Here is a 17845-nt window from a genome sequence, read left to right as displayed (position 1 = left end):
GGTATAGGGTGGTGTTTATGTGACCATTGTTTATTAGCACTGTAGTGTCCAGGAAGTGGATCTCTTGTGTGGACTGGACCAGGCTGAGGTTGGTGGTGGGATGGAAATTGTTGAAATCATGGTGGAATTCCTCAAGGGCTTCTTTTCCATGGGTCCATATGATGAAGATGTCATCAATATAGCGCAAGTAGAGTAGGGGCTTTAGGGGACGAGAGCTGAGGAAGCGTTGTTCTAAATCAGCCATAAAAATGTTGGCATACTGTGGGGCCATGCAGGTACCCATAGCAGTGCCGCTGATCTGAAGGTATACATTGTCCCCAAATGTGAAGTAGTTATGGGTAAGGACAAAGTCACAAAGTTCAGCCACCAGGTTAGCCGTGACATTATCGGGGATAGTGTTCTTGACGGCTTGTAGTCCATCTTTGTGTGGAATGTTGGTGTAGAGGGCTTCTACATCCATAGTGGCCAGGATGGTGTTATCAGGAAGATCACCGATGGATTGAAGTTTCCTCAGGAAGTCAGTGTTGTCTCGAAGATAGCTGGGAGTGCTGGTAGCGTAGGGCCTGAGGAGGGAGTCTACATAGCCAGACAATCCTGCTGTCAGGGTGCCAATGCCTGAGATGATGGGGCGCCCAGGATTTCCAGGTTTATGGATCTTGGGTAGTAGATAGAATATCCCAGGTCGGGGTTCCAGGGGTGTGTCTGTGCGGATTTGATCTTGTGCTTTTTCAGGAAGTTTCTTGAGCAAATGCTGTAGTTGCTTTTGGTAACTCTCAGTGGGATCAGAGGGTAATGGCTTGTAGAAACTCGTGTTGGAGAGCTGCCGAGCAGCCTCTTGTTCATATTCCGACCTATTCATGATGACAACAGCACCTCCTTTGTCAGCCTTTTATAAAGCTTTATAATGATACCTTACAAGAGACCTTTTGCATGAAAAATATTGTAGTTACATTATATTCACACTCATCAGCATACTTTCATAAAATCATATAGAGTGCATCACAACCAGCATATAGCATTACTTAGTAATATCCTAAAATTCAGTTCTTTAAGGTGTAGCTAGAGAGCACAGACTAATGCCGCTAACTTACAGCTACTTCTATTAAATAAAACAAAGAGAAATACAGCCTCTGAAATGGAGGCTCACCATTGCCTCTTAGTTCTGGTAACCTTTGGAGGAGGAGAGAGGCTGCCCCCATTGGCTGCTCCAAAGTGTCAGATTTCACTTTTTGGCTCCATCAACTTTTCAATGGAAACAGTGACTCTGAGGTTCCGTTCAGTGACCTTGTGTATAATAACCATTCTCCGACAACCCCAGGAAAAAGGTCTCTTCTTAGTTTCCATTGCACATTTGTCAACAGTCTCTCGTATTCCAGTTCCTGCAGTTTCTCTTCTGCTTCCATCGATATCCAGTAGAAGGCATTGATGTACAATATATTTATTTCAGGTTTCAGAGTAGCAGCTGTGTTAGTCTGAATCCGCAGAAAGAACAGGAGTACTTGTGGTGCCTTAGAGACCAAAAATTTGATTTGAGCATAAGCTTTTGTGGGCTACAGAAAAGCTTAGCCCACAAAAGCTTATGCTCAAATCAATTTGTTAGTCTCTAAGGTGCCACAAGTACTCCTGTTCTTTTTAATGTTTTTATTGTTCTTTTCAGGTCAGAAGGGCTTTTTTTTAAGTTTGACTCATTTCAGAGACTATATTTGCATATTAACCCACACTAGTCATTACAATTTCCCATTTAATCACTTCCTCTTAATATTCAAAACTATACACACTAAGTGCTTATTCCTTCCACCAAATCTTTTTTCTGGTCTGCAATTCCATTATATAAATATAATTATTTCAGAGTGCAACAACCATTCAAAAAGAAAAAAAGTTACAGTTCCTCTAAATTTGATAGGCATGTCATACTTTCTTTGATTATTCTGAGACATTTCATTTCACATTCTCTTGGGATTAACAGAATAAGAGACATCCTATTGGTGGAACAAGATACGTTATCCACACAAAGAGAGATAGTATATCAGATTCATAAGGCAGACAAGAGTACAATTTTATTTCTTTGTTTACTTTTGGTTTGATTTTGAATTTGTGGTGAAAGAAAGGTAGTTCAAATTCTGTGGAGTATCAGAACATTTGATCTATTCATCCTTCAGTTTCTTTGGGTTATTTCTAGTCTATTCAATCCGACATCTTCCAAGCACTTATCGGGGATTTAGTAAACTCAGAGGAGGCAATGAGCCAATCTGATCAGGAAATAAGGTTTTTACCCTTATTTGTCAATCATCCAGGAGGGTGCTTCAGTAACTGCAGAAGAGAAAAAGGATTCCCCTAAATTTCTGAGAGAGTCTTGCCTCAGTAACTAGCAGTAGTTTGATGATCTTATTTAAACATTCCAGGTTTTATTCCTCAGGCGGGGATGAGCGGGGGAGGACATAGGCACTATTTTGGGTAAACAGAGATGGGTGCGAGTTTCTTGCTGTGTCACTGAGAAGAGAACAGATTCAGATCACAGTTGCCAACTTTCACGCAGTAAATAAGCACCCCGACTTTCACAATAAGCCAAAATCAAGCTAATTCCATATCAAAACAAGGCCAAAACAAGCCAGTCCCTAAGAACCCCAACACTCTATGTAACTAGATCCCCCCAGTGTGCAATCTGAGACTATGGTGGGCCTGCTGTGCACCCCTGACTCTCTTTCCCCCTTGCCCCTGCTTGCCCCTTGCCCCTGTTTGCCAGGAGCCGATCAAAAAAAAGAAGCAACAAGCAACAAGCTACAAGCCAAACAAGCAACAAGCTACATGCTAAAAGCTAGTCAACAAGCAACCCAGAAGCCAATTAAACCAAAAACAAGCCCAATTTCTGCATTTTTTTCATGGGTTTGCCATGTCTGATTCAGATTTTAACCTTGCACATTAGAAATGACTCTCATAATTAACAATATACTCAAGGGATAGCTGATATCTATACACATCACACCTGATTCCATCCATGTTGACCATGGAATGACCATAATCAGAGTCAAAGATGAGGTCATTGGTTTCCTGCTACACATTGCATTTCACTGGTGGACAGACTGCAATGGAGGCAAAACCCTGAACAGGGGGGGATGCAGAGTGACTTATCCCATCCCAGGAGATGCCTCCTGTGAAATTTGCTTTGGGGAGCTTTGAGGAAGTGCAGAAGCATTGCTGCCAGATTGGAGATCAAGACATGTACTGCTGATTGCAGCCTTGCAGTTCTGCCTCTCCTCCCATTTTGGGAATGCTGGTGTGGCTGATAGGATCTGCAAGGGCTGGACTTGTTGGCTCTGGAACCAGGAGACAGAATAGTAATTGTATGCCTGCCATCTAGGCATGAGGCTAGATTGGGAAGCAGATTATTTGCCTCATTAGGGAAGCAAGAACCACCTTCAGACTCTGACGTGGGCTACATAGACCTTGAGGGTAGGGCAGCTAGGAGTTACTGGGGCTACTCATTCATTTCTTCCCTTCTTAGGAGTAAGTGAGTGTATTGGGCACAGCTGTGGCTTTACCCTCTGGTGGCTGAGCAGGGTGGCTGAGTATGAGGGCATGCAGAGTTGTTGTAGCTAGGTTGGTCCCAGCATACCAGACAGATGAGGTGGGTGAGGTAATATCTTTTATGGGACCCATAGGCACCGACTCCATGAGTGCTCCTGGGCTAGAGTAACCACAGAAAAAAATTAGTGGGTGCTTAGCATCCACCGGTAGCCAGCTCTCCCCTTCCCCTGCAGCGCCTCCCATCTGCCGGATGCCCTGCCGATCAGCTCCTCGCCCTCCCCCCCATCACCTCCCACCCACCGGGATCAGCTGTTCTGCCGCAGTCCCTGCTCTTCCCCATTCCCCCCAGTGCCTCCTGCACACGGCAGAACAGCTGATCCCGGTGGGTGGGAGGTGCTGGGGGGGAGGGCGAGGAGCTGATCGGCAGGGCATCCGGCAGATGGAAGGCGCTGCAGGGGAAGGGGAGAGCTGGCTACCGGTGGATGCTAAGCACCCACACTCAGAGTAGGGGCGCACTCAGAGTAGGGGGCGGAACTGGGCGGGAAGAGGAGGGTAGGGGTGGGAAGAGGCGGGACAGGAGTGGGGACTTGGGAGAAGGGGTGGGGTGGGGTGGGGGCAGGGCCTGGCGTGGAGCATGGGATGTTGAGCACCCCCAGGGCCCAGAGGAAGCCAGACCCTGTGATTGGACCAACTTCTGTGGGTGAGAGAGAGCTGAAGAAGAGCTCTGTGTAAGCTTGAAATCTTGCCTCTCTCACCAGCAGAAGTTGGTCCAATAAAAGATAATTACCTCACCCCCTTCTCTCTCTGAGTGTAAGGGTAACAGTCTAATGCCAATGCATACAGTTTATGCATCCCCCCCATCAGGGCTAAACCTAAAGTAACAATCTTGTAATGCCCGCTGATAAGCAGTGCAATTTCTAAATTCCCCAGTCAGTAGCTGATGCATTTGTACCTTCCCCAAGCACCCTTATTATTATTATTATAATATCATCAATTATGTTTTATTTTTCTTCAGCTCTTGCTGCTACTGCCTGGGTGATGCATTGATAGCGCCATGGATGTTCCTGGCCGCTCTCACTGCAGATTTCATAGCGGTTTCGATCCAGCCGTGAGGCTGGGCTGTGAGTTCTCCTGCAAAATGGACCCTCCCTTCATTCTGAAACAGAGCCTTGGAGTAGTCAACAAACTGGTACGGAGTGAATGAAACAAAGGATCCCATGGAATATCTGTCCAGGCCCCATTTCTTGATCATGTGCTTATCGCAGACACTCTGGATATAATTCTTGGGCACTTGGTGGATTTCTGCCAGGTCCCCCAGAACCACATCAACACACTTTTCATCACTGAGGGGACTGAAGAATTCAGCATCATCGCCCCAGGTGTAGGAAGCCAGGATCACGCCCAGGCCACTGGGGAAATTGTGGCTGGGGTAGTAGACGAATCTGGAGGGGCGATCCGTGACTGACCTCCCACCCTGGATTCCCTCCTTCTCCCAAAACCTTTCAGTACAGACCAAAACAATCTTAGTGGCTTCTGAATAGTGAATGGAGCGCAGGGCATGGGCCTTGTTAGTCGAAAGAGGTGGTGAAAATTTAATAAGCCGTGTGGCTTTTGCCGTGGCAGTGACAAGAACATAGTCGGATGTCACAGCCAAGGGGACCAATGCATCTGGCCCCTGGTAAAACACTCTCACTTGGTCATCCTCGTTTAGTATCTTCACTACTGTGGAGTGAAATAGAACGCCCCTGTGAATATACTGGTAGAAAGTATCAGGAAGCTGATCAAATCCCCCAGTGATCTCATCATAACTGAAAGAAAGGGGGAGAAAAGAGGATGGTAAGGCAACAACATCATTGGACAACAGTTATCTGAGAGAATTTCACAAGAACGACAAGGAGAGCTGTAAGGAGCTGCATAGTTGAAGATAGAACCTAGCCCCCACTGAGTGCCAACTCCAACTTCTTTTATTATAGTAGAGTGGCAGGCCTGCTGCTGTTAAGGTTAAGATCAACTATCTGTTTAAAGCTTGACTCTGCTAAATGCTCTAAAATCTGCGTGATTACTCAGATTCCCTTGGAATTAGTTCTGCCTCATGGGAGCGCTGGGGAGCATTAATGATACTACTTTAGCGTCATTTGACCTAGGAGGTTCTGAGATACAGCAGAGTGATGCCCCAGTATGCCCATAACACATACACTCTGGACTTAATTACTGAATTCCATAGGATCTGACCCAGTTAGAAGCTATGGACACTGTGAAAGTGACCCTGGTTTTTAATGGCTAGTGAACTATAGTAATGAACACTTATCCTTTATAACAAGTCAGACCACCAGTGCCTACTTCAAAGAAGGCAACCGGCTGCATTGATAAGATGAGGTTGATGGACAGTTAAATGTATTGAAAGATGGATGGATTGCCAGACAGATCCTACCAGAGCTACATGTCCCTTCCACATACAAAGCAACTGAATAAAGATTCCTTTTTCCTTACCGCTTCTCAGAGAATATAATATGGTCCATGAAAGAGTGAAGAAATGACACCTGGAATTCACTATCTTCATTCAGCAAATCACCGATCATGTTGATGGCTCCTCTACTTAAATTTCCTTCTTTAATCAAAAACTCCTGGGTGGGGAAGAGTGGAGAGGGTGGAAGGTGCATGCATATTATATCCCCATAGAGAAGAGATATTTCTTTTCAGTTGAACATAGGAATTTTTCAATATCCATAAGGGATGGGCAGAAGTCAAACCCATCCACTATCCTACTCGATGATTTGTCTGCTTCCTCATAAACAATCACTGAAGTAAGGCTGATGCTCACTTTCAAGACACAATCCCTCACCCAGTTTTGATGCACGTGGTGCAGTCCTGACCCCCCCCCCAATAAAGTCAATGGGAGCTTTGCCATTGATTTCAATGGGGCCAGGATTTTATTCCTAGTGTCCATACCAAGATTTCACTGTCTTTGACTAAAGATTCATGATCCAGTCCACACCTCCTGCGGGGTAAAAAGTAATTGTGGGTGGGTATACGGAGACAGGTTCTCTCACTGAAATAATTTTGGATGGGGATACATAGGTGGATGTCACATAAAGTGCTGGGGTGGGAAGAAGAGATGTCAAATCAGTCACACCAGAGTGGAGGAGGGCGCTACACAAACACTAGGCAGGTGGGAGCACAGAGACTGGTGTTTTGGATAGGGAGAGACAGAGAAGATCCATGGCCTTGCCCTCCCCCTGCCACTAAGGGGAATCCAGAGGACCACCGAGGGAAGAAGGCTGTGCTCCGTGAAGACTCATGAGGCAAATGTGTTGCCTCCACCCAACCAGTAGCTTTCAGAGGATTCGGATGCATTGTCTCCTACCAAGGACTTTGTGCACATGGCAAGAACTATCCCACAAGGAGTTACATTGGCAAAGTGAGGAAAGTATGTCTACACTACCCGCTGGATCGGTGAGTAGTGATCCATCTATCGGCGGTCAATTTATCGCATCTAGTATAGATGCGACAAAGTCGATCCCCGATCGCTCTGCCGTCGACTCTGGTACTGCGAGAGGCGGAAGCAGAGTTGATGGGGGAGTGGCGGCAGTCAACCCCGCACCATGAGGACGTGAGGTGAGTCGATCTAAGATACGTCGACTTCAGCTAGGCTATTCTCGTAGCTGAAGTTGCATATCTTAGTTCGATCCCTCCCCCCCCCCCCACCCCCACTGTAGACCAGGGCTTAGAAAATCAGGCACCTTTAGATTTAAAGATACTGGAATGCTAACTTCAATTACCTTGGTGGAAAAGGAGTCATATTTCTCTTTCAGAACACTGCAGTCTGTGGTCACCTGGGTAGCAACGAAGAAAACAGTTGTTTGTTTCATGATCACAGTTCCACCTTTAAAGGGTGTTATTTTCCCTGTTTGTGATCATGTACTTATATATGGTATCCTATTACATATGCACAAGGGGGCAGGACATGAAATGACTGCTCAGGTGAAAAAGCTGTTAAGAATATCTTTTAAATGGAGATACAAGGGACAGCTTTTGTTTTCCACTCCTGCAGTTCTCCAAATGACTGAACTGCTTTCACTCAAGCTTTCTAAACAATACAAACAAATAGACTAAAGGTAAAATGTTTAAATGTGGCAAAATGAATCTGGGATCTAGCTCCCACCTTAGAAGTGACTTAGGTACTTTAGGGGGCGCATTTTCAAAGGTATTTAGGCATCTAAACATGCAGATAGCACTGGGATTTTCAAAAGCACCGAAGTGCCTAAATCCCATTGAAATCCATGGGAGTATGGCACCTAAGTCTTTGGAAATACCACTAGCGGCTAGATTCACAAAAGAACTTATGCTCAGCAACGCAATGCCTAACTTCTAGATGCCTAGAAAATCAGTGGGATTCACAAAGGTTGAATTTGGCATTCAGGGTTATGTCTATACCGGAAAAAAAACAACAACCCCAAAACCCACACCTCCAAGTCTCAGAGCCCAGTCATGACTTGGGAATGCACGGCTGAGGCCGCAGGGATAAAAATAGCAGTGTAGATGTTCCCTCTGGAGTCCTGGCTCTGAAACCCAGTGAGGGGAGAGAGTTTTGGAGCATGTGCTCCAGCCCAAGCAAGAATGTGTACACCAATATTATTAGGCTTGCAGCCCAAGGCCCCTGCTCCTGGGCTTTGACACTTGGCACCATGGGTTTTTCTTTGCAGTGCAGACTTACCCTCAGGCTCCCTGCACAGTGAGTGGAGGTAGACAGGCCTTTAAGAATTAGATCCACAAAAGCCAGCACACAGACTAAATTAGTCAATGGGAGATGCCAAGGAGAGGGGTGTATACTGTGGAGGAAAAAATCTAGTAGGCCTAAACTTATAGGCCTAAAACTTTGGTCAAGCTAACTGTGTATATAGAGCATAAGAAGAGGATGAGGAAAATTCCATTGTGGGGCAATTACAACAGCACATCTTAAGAAATGTAACCATAACAGCTAGAAATTAGGAAAGACCGTTAACCGCAAAAGAACAGATTTGTCAATAACAGGAAAAGCTTGTTTTGCTATATTCCAAATAAGGAAAGCTGCAGTTAAAACTTGCACTATATGCCAAATATGGGAAAATGCCGTTAAAGGAAATTTGCTTAACAAATTGTGGTTTTCAGCTATATAAGCTCCTGTATTTTCTGTATACGACAGGAACAGCTACTTAGAGCTGTTACCCCCTGCGCTTGTAATCAATAAAGGAGCCTCAGGCTTGTTCTGATCCAAACACAACCCGTGGTTAATTTTCCACCACAATCCTAAATCCCATCCCTCTCAGGAAGTTCGGCACCTGCGTCTGCTTGGGATTCTCAGCTGCGAGCCTTCTCCTGGAATCAGTCACCTCAGGTGTCTGTTGCAAGCAGTAGCAGCAGCAGCCGCTTTCTAGCTTTTGGTGGCAGTAATTAGAGTGAGTCGGGGGTGGGGGGTGGGCGAGAGCTGCCCCCGCCCATGTCCCTTCCCCTGGGGCCCCCTGCCCAGTGCAGGTGGAGGGTCCATGCCACGGCTCCCCACAGCTGCCCAGCCACTCAGCTCTTACCATGGACAGGCTGAGGCTTCAAGGCCCCATCCTTCGGCCAGGGGCGGGGCCTTGAGCAGAAGGAGCAGGGCACGGCGGGGCCACAGAGGGGGCAGGGCCCTTGGCCCCCCATTTTTGGGAAGGCTCCACCACTGCTGGTATGAGTACGCTAATGTGGGAGACCACCAGTTCAAGTCCCCTCTCTACCTGCTGAGGGGGAGGGATTTGAACAGGAGTCTCCCCACCTCTTCCATAAATGCCCTAACTGCTGGGCTAGTCCCAATCTCTCTTGCTGAAGCTGTTCCATTTTGGATGAACAAATAGTCATTGGAGCAGAGGAACTGGATCCAGGGTGTCCCAGGTGAGTGTTTTAACCACTGGATTACACAGTCATGCTCACTTGCTCCCTACTTTGTCTCTTTTTTAAAAAAATCCAGCCCCAGATGCCTCTGCATCCATGAGCATAGGTGCTGAGTTTTATTTTTCTCCAGGGATACTCAACCCTGGCTCTGTCCTGAGGTCCCTTCCCCACTCCGCCCCCTCCCACAAGGCCCTGCCTTTGCTCCACCTCCTCCTGTCTCCACTCCGACTCCAACCCTGAGACTTCCACCCACCCGCTGCTTGCTGCTCTCTGCCCTCCCCGAAGTGCCTCTGCCAGCACCAAACAGCTGATGGGTGGCACCCACAAAGAGCTGTGGCTGATCATAGAATCATAGAATCTCAGGGTTGGAAGGGACCTCAGGAGGTCATCTAGTCTCAAAGCAGGACCCATCCCCAATTTTTGCCCAATATCCCTACAAGGCCCTCTCAAGGATTGAACTCACAACCCTGGGTTTAGCAGGCCAGTGCTCAAACCACTGAGCTATCCCCCCCCCCCCCACATGGGTGCTGAGCACCCACTATTTTTTTTTCTGTGGGTGCTTGAGCCCCTGAGCACCCCCGAGTCAGTGCCTATGTCTGTGAGCACTGAAACACCTTTGAAAATCTGGCCTTTAAGAGCCTAAATCTCATGAGTTCAGCTGTAACACTGCACTTCTGTGTGTGTGTGTGTGTGTGTGTGTAATAGACAAAAAAGTCTAGCAAAACTCCAAAGTGAGAAGCTACGGCTTATTCAAATTACTATATCTTGAACACTGCTTAACCTCAAGTTTTCAACAACAACAAATGTCTCCTAGGGGCCAGCGCTATATGGGAGTAAATTTGGGCTTAATTTGGAAATATACATACCAAGTTAATATAGATTTACTATCCTAGCTAATATGTGTCGGAGAATCATGTCGCTCTGAGGTTTGCTTTCCTAAACATTTACTAAGGATACATACCGAGCACCCTTTGAAACCAGTGGAACTTGAGGGTGCTCAGCACCTCCCAGATGTGCTCAGCACCTTGCAGAATCAGCTTCCCAGGATATGTCCTCACTGGAGAGCTAACTCAGTTGACCAGTCTCTGGGTTAGCCTACCATGGGTGTGAGCAGCCACACTGCAAAGCCAAACCCAAAGTACTGTGTCCTTAATGGTATTGCATGCTCCCACGGATTTCTCTAGGACTTCTGGAGCCGGGTTCCATGGTTCTGTGTGATGCAGTAAACTGAGCTGCTTTATGAGATTTTCCCTTGTTTGTCCTTCTTGGCACATGGGGGGGGGGCAGAGGGGATTGTGGGATGGCACTGGAGGAATATCATCACTTGAGTGGTTTTTAGCTTGTATTTTCACTGCCAAGTGGGCAGGATAATAGCTCAAGTGAAAGCAGAGCCCAGGCTATAACACATACTACCAGTCATGCCAGCTAACCTGGGTTGAAAGGACCACTAAACTTGAATGAGAAAGCTGTGTGGGTGTGGATATGAAGGGAGCTTAGGACCAACAAGTAAAAGTCCAGGCTAACTCTTTAATGAAGAGAAACCCACGGTGCATGAGTCCTTTCCACAACACACATACCTTATCCAGTGTCTGACGATAAAGCTCACTAGCTGATTTTCCTCTCTCTGTAGGGTGCAAGGGGTATTGCAAGATATCAGGGTTTCTTTCTACCTCTCCAGCTCTTGCCCTAATGTTGTTAACTAAATACCAAGCGTTGTCATCAGTATTATAGAATGGGTTCAGTTTAAGTTTAAATTTGGTAACAAATTCACGCACAATCCTAAAGAGAAAGGAAAGGGGTGGGGGGAAACAGAGAAAAATGTCAAAACTGAAAAAAATTAAATTCACAAAACAATTCACTTTTGGAAAAAAGGCAAAAAACCCAAAACTGTTTGCCTGAGAAAGTTTCAGAGTGGCAGCCGTGTTAGTCTGTATCCACAAAAAGAAAAGGAGGACTTGTGGCACCTTAGAGACTAATAAATTTATTTGAGCATAAGCTTTCGTGGGCTGCAGCCCACTTCATTGGATGCATGCAGTGGGAAATACAGTAGGATGATTTTATATATACAGAGATCATGAAACAATGGGTGTTACCATACATACTATAACGAGAGTGATCAGTTAAGGTGGTAATAGCTCACCTTAACTGATCACTCTCGTTATAGTGTATATGGTAACACCCATTGTTTCATGTTCTCTGTGTATATAAAATCGTCCTACTGTATTTTCCATGAATTAAGTGTATATATCTATATATCTATATATATAAAATACTCTCCGAAAATAAGTTAATAATTTAATGCAAGTTGATAACAATTAAGATTATATATATAATTCTCACAGAAAATTTATATAAATATACTAAATATTTCCCATCATATTGTTTAAATATGACTAGTACTATAGTAAATGAAACAATGAAATCACACTATTGTGGCTCTTTTGGGTAATGTTGAACGCTAGTTTGGCTTCTGAACCACTGACATTTGAGTATCACTGTCATAAAGGGTCCACATCTCTTGGATCTCTCTGGGGTGGGACCTCTGTAACCAGTCCATAAGCGGTATCTGACAGCTGTGTACTCCAAGAGCACACCAGGAAGCAAATTGTGACTCTAATTTCTGGTTACCCCTTTGCCTAAGGGGGAATTAATCTCTGGTTTACCCTTTGCTTCAGAGGGAATTTATCTGGGCCAATCCTAGGCACTGCCCCACGAGGCTGGTTTGGTTGCACTGGCTGGCATAGTAGAGAGCCATAGCTCCAATCCGCTCCCTGCTTCTCCCCACCCATTTGCAGCCCACCTGTTCTGGAAGAGTAACAGCGCTCAAAGATGTCTCTCTCCCCTGCACACAAACTGACAATGTAAAGCAATGCAGGTGGTCCACACAAGGCAGAAAGAGGGCACCTTAAGCTCATCAGATACAAGCCCTTCATTATTTTTTTCTAGGAATTATCATAAAAATCTTAAAACTGAGGCTTTTCCTTTTATGAACAGTATCGGTGGCTGAGAAGGGGTAAATGTATTACCTGTGGTGTATGGGCAAACGCATGGGTCCGAGGTCCACATACCAGCCTTTGTCCTTATCATGATAGGTCATGATGCGTCCTCCCACACGATCACTGGCTTCCAGAATCAGAACCTAAAAACAAAACACAGGCCATGGTTTTCTATCACTTCTATCACTTGCTGGTTTCTAATGGCTAGATTCACAAAGGGACTTAGGTGCATAAATCCCAAATGTAGATGCCACTGGCATTCACAACCCTCCCCCCCACCTCCCCCTTCCCGGCTCATCTGCCACGGAATCTTGCAAGCATCTAAACTCACTCAGTGCCTACATTTTCACTGTAAAAGTTCCCTAAGAACCTAAGATTCTACTCTGGGGATGAGTAGGAATGCAAAACTTAAAGGGGGAGATGTGATGGAATGCTGCCTCCCTCTAGGTGTCTGAACACCTGTGCCACAGAGCCATCTGTGAACTGAGGGAAGATAGGTGTACTTCTACACAGCTCATCAGCAGGGCCCAACCCAATCACCGAGCTCAGAGAGAGGGACACCAACATCAGACTGTCCCATTGCCCAGGAGTCAGGGCATGCTTCTGAGAGGTGGCAGCAAGGCCGGCGTTACAGATCGGTGATGCAGCCTACCTCTCAGGGTGCCGTGGTCGGGGGGGCACCATGGTCAAGAGGTGGCCCTGGGTTATGAAGCCACAGAAAGGAGCTTGGGGCAATGCAGCAGGAGGCAGCAGGACCTGGGGGCAATAGAGGGGGATGGGGAGGCAGCAGGAGCCAGGGGCAATGAATGGGGAGCCCAGGGAGGCAGCTGAAGCCATGGGTACCAAAATACAGGTTAGCCCAGGTTGCCCTTTTCCCGAAAGCCAACCCTGTGTGGCAGATCCCTGTTCAAATCTCCTCTCCCAACCAGGCACAGGGAAGAATTGAATCAGAGTTTCCCACCTCCCAGATGAGTATCCTAATCACTGGGCTGGAAGTGATGAGGGAAGTCTTCCTCTTCCTCCCATCTCTGGCTCTTTTGTGTGAACTCATCTGTGGAGCCTGAGCTCTGAGCATGCTTACCGGATCGGATCCCTGGGGGAGGAATGGTGACCTTCCCCCAGTTCATGTATCCCACTGGGACAAGGGGGCCAGGTGCCTAGAGGTAGCTGCAGTTTGCATGCTCATAGACAAAAACATAGGAGCCCCAAAACTTAGGCATTAAGTGAGTTTAGGCATCTAGAAGATTCAGGGACAACTGAGCAGGAGTTTTGCGAATCTCACTGGGGCCTGATTCTGGGATTTAGGCACCTAAAGTTGAAGTTAGGCTCCCAAATCCTTTTGTGAATCCAGCCCCTTAACTTTAACTCAATGAACTTTTTTGAGAGTAGCAGCCGTGTTAGTCTGTATTCGTAAAAAGAAAAGGAGGACTTGTGGCACCTCAGAGACTAACCAATTTATTTGAGCATGAGCTTTCGTGAGCTACAGCTCACTTCATCGGATGCATTCAGTGAGCTGTAGCTCACGAAAGCTTACGCTCAAATAAATTGGTTAGTCTCTAAGGTGCCACAAGTACTCCTTTTCTTTTTTCAATGAACTTTGAGTCTGGAAAAGAGAGTAATATACTGCTTGCGTGCACAGAGCACCCAACTCAATGAAATTCACCTTGTTCTGTTCTTCAACATTGTTTACTCTATCAAAACAATCAGACCATTTCAGAGAAGCACTGATTGCCTGGCCTGTATCTGGCTCCTCTCAGTCATTATAATTACCTTGCAACCAGCATCTTGCAGCAGTTTGGCAGCAGTGAGTCCACTTATTCCTGCCCCTACGATCACCACCTTCTTTGAATGACACCCTTTTTCCAAGCCACTTTTGGCAATATCCACCAGTTCTTCATAGTCGGGGTCAGTAAAGCATTTTTCCCACTCCTTCAGTTTTCTAGAGATACTCTCCAAGCTTGGTGCTACCACAAGGAGTAAGAACTGAAGAAGTACTAGAGACAGATATACAAAGAAAACAGATGACGCAAATGAAGAAGGAAACTCATTCACGGAGCTCAGTAACGTCACTGATGTGATACCCCAGGTCCAGGAAGAGGTTAATAACCTCAGATTCTGGAGTTTAGCTATATTAGCAGAGAGGGAATGTACTACTACAGAAGAAGTCAGTTGTGTGATAACATTATCTATCTTTTTACAATATTTTTCCCCAATCCAGAAATAAAATGAGCCAGAACTAAACAAGCGATATGTTCCTTGAAAATATTTCAAAAGAAGTATACAATTTTCTTTTAAAGTCTCATGGAAATGTTGTGGGTTTTTGTTTTGTTTTGTTTTTTTTGACAAAAAATTTTTTTCAAGCTGTTTCCAAAGTGTTTCAGTTTCTGAAGGAAAAACCAATCAACAATATTGAATTTTTCCTTACGAATGATTTGTTCAATATACATTTTTGTTAATAATCAATTCAATTTTGTGCCCATTTTTTTCAAACTGTACATTTTGAACAGCTTTAACATTAACTTAGCTTTCCAGAAATGCACCCCTCAATGGTGACTCAAAGGAGCTCTTATTAAGAACACTTAGCAAGAGCTTTGCAGGATCAGGACCTTGGTTTTGCTATTTAAAACCTACAGGGCTTTCCTATTCCTTATTATAGGACTGATTTACAACATTGTTGTCCGTTGATATGTTGAAAATACATTTCAACTGAGTCCAAGAACCATGTTCAAGCCTTGGTCAGAGGAGGACTATTATACCCATGATAAAATTGGTCTTTCTGTGTAACTTTGAAGCACAGTGCAACCAAAAATACACCATTGGTGCTGTTTTCCCCAACTGTACATTGCAACACTTAACAAGTAGTAAAGGTTTCTGGGAGAAAATCAACGGAAAGAGACAGAGAGAGAGAGAAAAAAAACAGAAATACAATAGTGAGAAAGAGAGAGGAAAAAGTTATGAAATAAGAAACTAGTTAAATATTAAGCAATTGCAAAGTAAGATGTGCCCAAAAAGGCAAAATACCCCATTCCTCCACAAAAGTTTCAAAAGAAGAAATTTCACTCACAGAACCTGTCCATGTTCCAACTGGCAGCTCAAGTCATCAAGTCAGCCATGTCCTTTTGTACACCAAACTAGGCTGGTTGATAAATATCCTAGGGCAACCGGCTAGCTCTGTGTCAAGTGAAACTGGGAGAACTGGCTGTCACAAGGAATCACAGGACCACATCCTAGGAGCTGATCAGCACTGCCTCTGGCTTACTCTGGGTAAGTCAGTGTTTTCCAGGCATGTGGGACTCAGAAACAAAGAAGGGGTGGGTGACGGGAGGCTCTGCCCTTTCAATCTTATGCCAGGCATGCTTAGAACTCAAATCGAGCTGGGGAAGGCTATGAAAGTTAAAGATTGTTCAAAAATTGTATTTGTTAAATATACTGAGTGCAACAGTTAGGGAAGGGGCCTGAAAGGCATTGGTTCTCCTGACAAATTAGTACATTCTTAATACTCTGCAATTGTCTATATTTTCTTACATATTTTTGCATGTGATATGCCAAGACTGGCACAGGGATGGGTGGGATGTAGGTAGGAGTTGTTGGCCACTAGTTTAGTTTCACTGCAGAACTCAAAATATGCCCTGTAGATTCATCGTCTTGATGGATTGCTGTATTGATTAATTTCTTGGACCACAGTGGTCAATAAGGGTTAGGACTACTGAGCATCTACAGCATCATGCAAATTATTACCGGCATAATCAGAATGAGACATTCAAGGAGCACATGAGAAACAATTGCAATTTATCACAAGTCTCTTTATTAACAAAACCACTACACAGATAATTCCACAAATACTGAAATACAACAGCAGATAGAGAGATAGAGCTAGGTGTTTAGCCCTATGACTGGTGTGATCGGGTGCCTGGATGGACCACACTGAAAATGCCTCACTCAGGGCAGACTGGAAGAAACAAGGAAGACAACCTCCCAAAACTGGTGCTTTATGCTATAGTTAGATTTACCAAACCAAAAGTTCTCCTGTAACACCACACTGGTTAACAAGAAGCAAAACACAGTCCCCTTTAAGCATTCCAGCCTTTGGTTCCCATCCAGACAAATTGGTCTAATACGGACAGAGGTTCCTGAAAACCCATTTCACCATATCTGAGGTTCTACCAATTCCAGAGGATCAGAGACTTACTCCCAGGTCTATATAGTGTGACAAAGTTCCTCCTCTGCCTTGGTGGGTCCTGCACTTATTGGCAGATTTGCTCACCTCAGAGGTTCATGGCAGCCCTCAGTTTGGCCACTTTTGCTAGTGGCTCAAACCTGCCACTCACTAAGCTAATCTCGTCACTGGCCAGCATGGGAAAAAGGAAGGAGAACAATCCCCGCAGTCTCTGCTGATGCACCTAGTGGGTCGGGGGACAGGCCAGGGACCTTCCCCTCTGGTGGGACCTACAGTCCAGACCAACTCCTTTTATATCCAATGGGGGGAGGGAGAAGGGGGGAACCCGGGCCCACGCTCTACTCCAGGTTCCAGCCCAGGGCCCTGTGGATTACCGCTGTCTACTGTGTTTCTTGTAACAGCTGTGTGACAGCTACAACTCTTTGGGCTACTTCCCCATGGCCTCCTCCCAACACCTTCTTTATCCTCACCACAGGACCTTCCTACTGATGCCAGAGAGCATTTGTACTCTTCAGACCTCCAGCAGCATGCCCTCTCACTCTCAGGTCCTTGCACATCCCTCACTGACTGAAGTGAGGTCCTTTTTAAACCAGGTGTCCTGATTAGCCTATCTGTCTTAATTGATTCTAGCAGCTTCTTAATTGGCTCAGGTGTCCTAATTAGCTTCCTTCCTTAATTGGCTCCAGAAAGTTCCTGATTGTTCTGGAACTGCCCCTGTTACCTTACCCAGGGAAAAGGGACCTGATTAATCTGGGGCTAATATATCTGCCTTCTATCACTGTCCTGTAGCCATCTGGCCCGACCCTGTCACTATATATATCACACTGTTACTGTCAGCCAATCCTTAGTAAACTAGCTAAAGACTTATTCATAAAAGAAAAGAAGAGATTTACTGAATGGTTAAAGAATCATTTACATACAAGTGACAGTCAGCGTTCATAGATCAGGATCATAGCAGTGATGGAATAGACTGCCGGCTTGCAAAAGTCTCTCTGGTGACAGAAGATTGGAAGGTCCTCAGTTCACAGTTCAAAATACTCCTTTTAGTTGTAAATCCACTGTCCAGAGAATTGGACCAGGAATTAGGCATGGAGATGTCTCTGGTGTCTTTTATATCCTCTGCCACATGCATGGAAAGTTACTGTCCCAAACGTAGCTCGTAGCCTGCCACCAGCAGCAGCACAGAAGTAAGGGTGGCATGGTTGCCACCCTTCCTTCTCCTTCGCTGCTGGTGGCAGTGCTG

At 45.5% G+C, this 17845-nt stretch overlaps 1 protein-coding gene across 1 annotated transcript; it reads right to left on the bottom strand.

Annotated features, from left to right (window-relative positions):
- Positions 1-4549: 4549 nt before the first annotated feature.
- Positions 4550-15502, bottom strand: LOC140898288 (L-amino-acid oxidase). Its single transcript, XM_073311925.2, has 7 exons — positions 15490-15502; positions 14196-14419; positions 12456-12568; positions 11007-11208; positions 7305-7358; positions 6019-6149; positions 4550-5333 (listed from the first exon to the last, which is right to left on the bottom strand). Exons 1-7 carry the CDS (start codon positions 15500-15502, stop codon positions 4550-4552), a joined length of 1521 nt encoding a protein of 506 aa, XP_073168026.1.
- Between the last annotated feature and the right edge of the window lie 2343 nt (positions 15503-17845).

This window comes from Lepidochelys kempii, chromosome 14 (assembly GCF_965140285.1).
Source record: "Lepidochelys kempii isolate rLepKem1 chromosome 14, rLepKem1.hap1, whole genome shotgun sequence".
Lineage (NCBI taxonomy): Eukaryota > Metazoa > Chordata > Testudines > Cheloniidae > Lepidochelys > Lepidochelys kempii.
The sequence above is the reverse complement of the archived record's forward strand: the minus strand, read 5'-3'. Positions and strand labels throughout refer to the sequence as shown.

Excerpts from the sequence above, each read along its gene's own strand:
- LOC140898288 (XM_073311925.2), bottom strand. Across the intron at positions 12,569-14,195 it reads TGCAAGATGCTGGTTGCAAG|GTTCTGATTCTGGAAGCCAG; the intron begins GTAATTATAATG and ends TTTTGTTTTTAG. Across the intron at positions 5,334-6,018 it reads CATATTATATTCTCTGAGAA|TTATGATGAGATCACTGGGG; the intron begins GCGGTAAGGAAA and ends CCTTTCTTTCAG.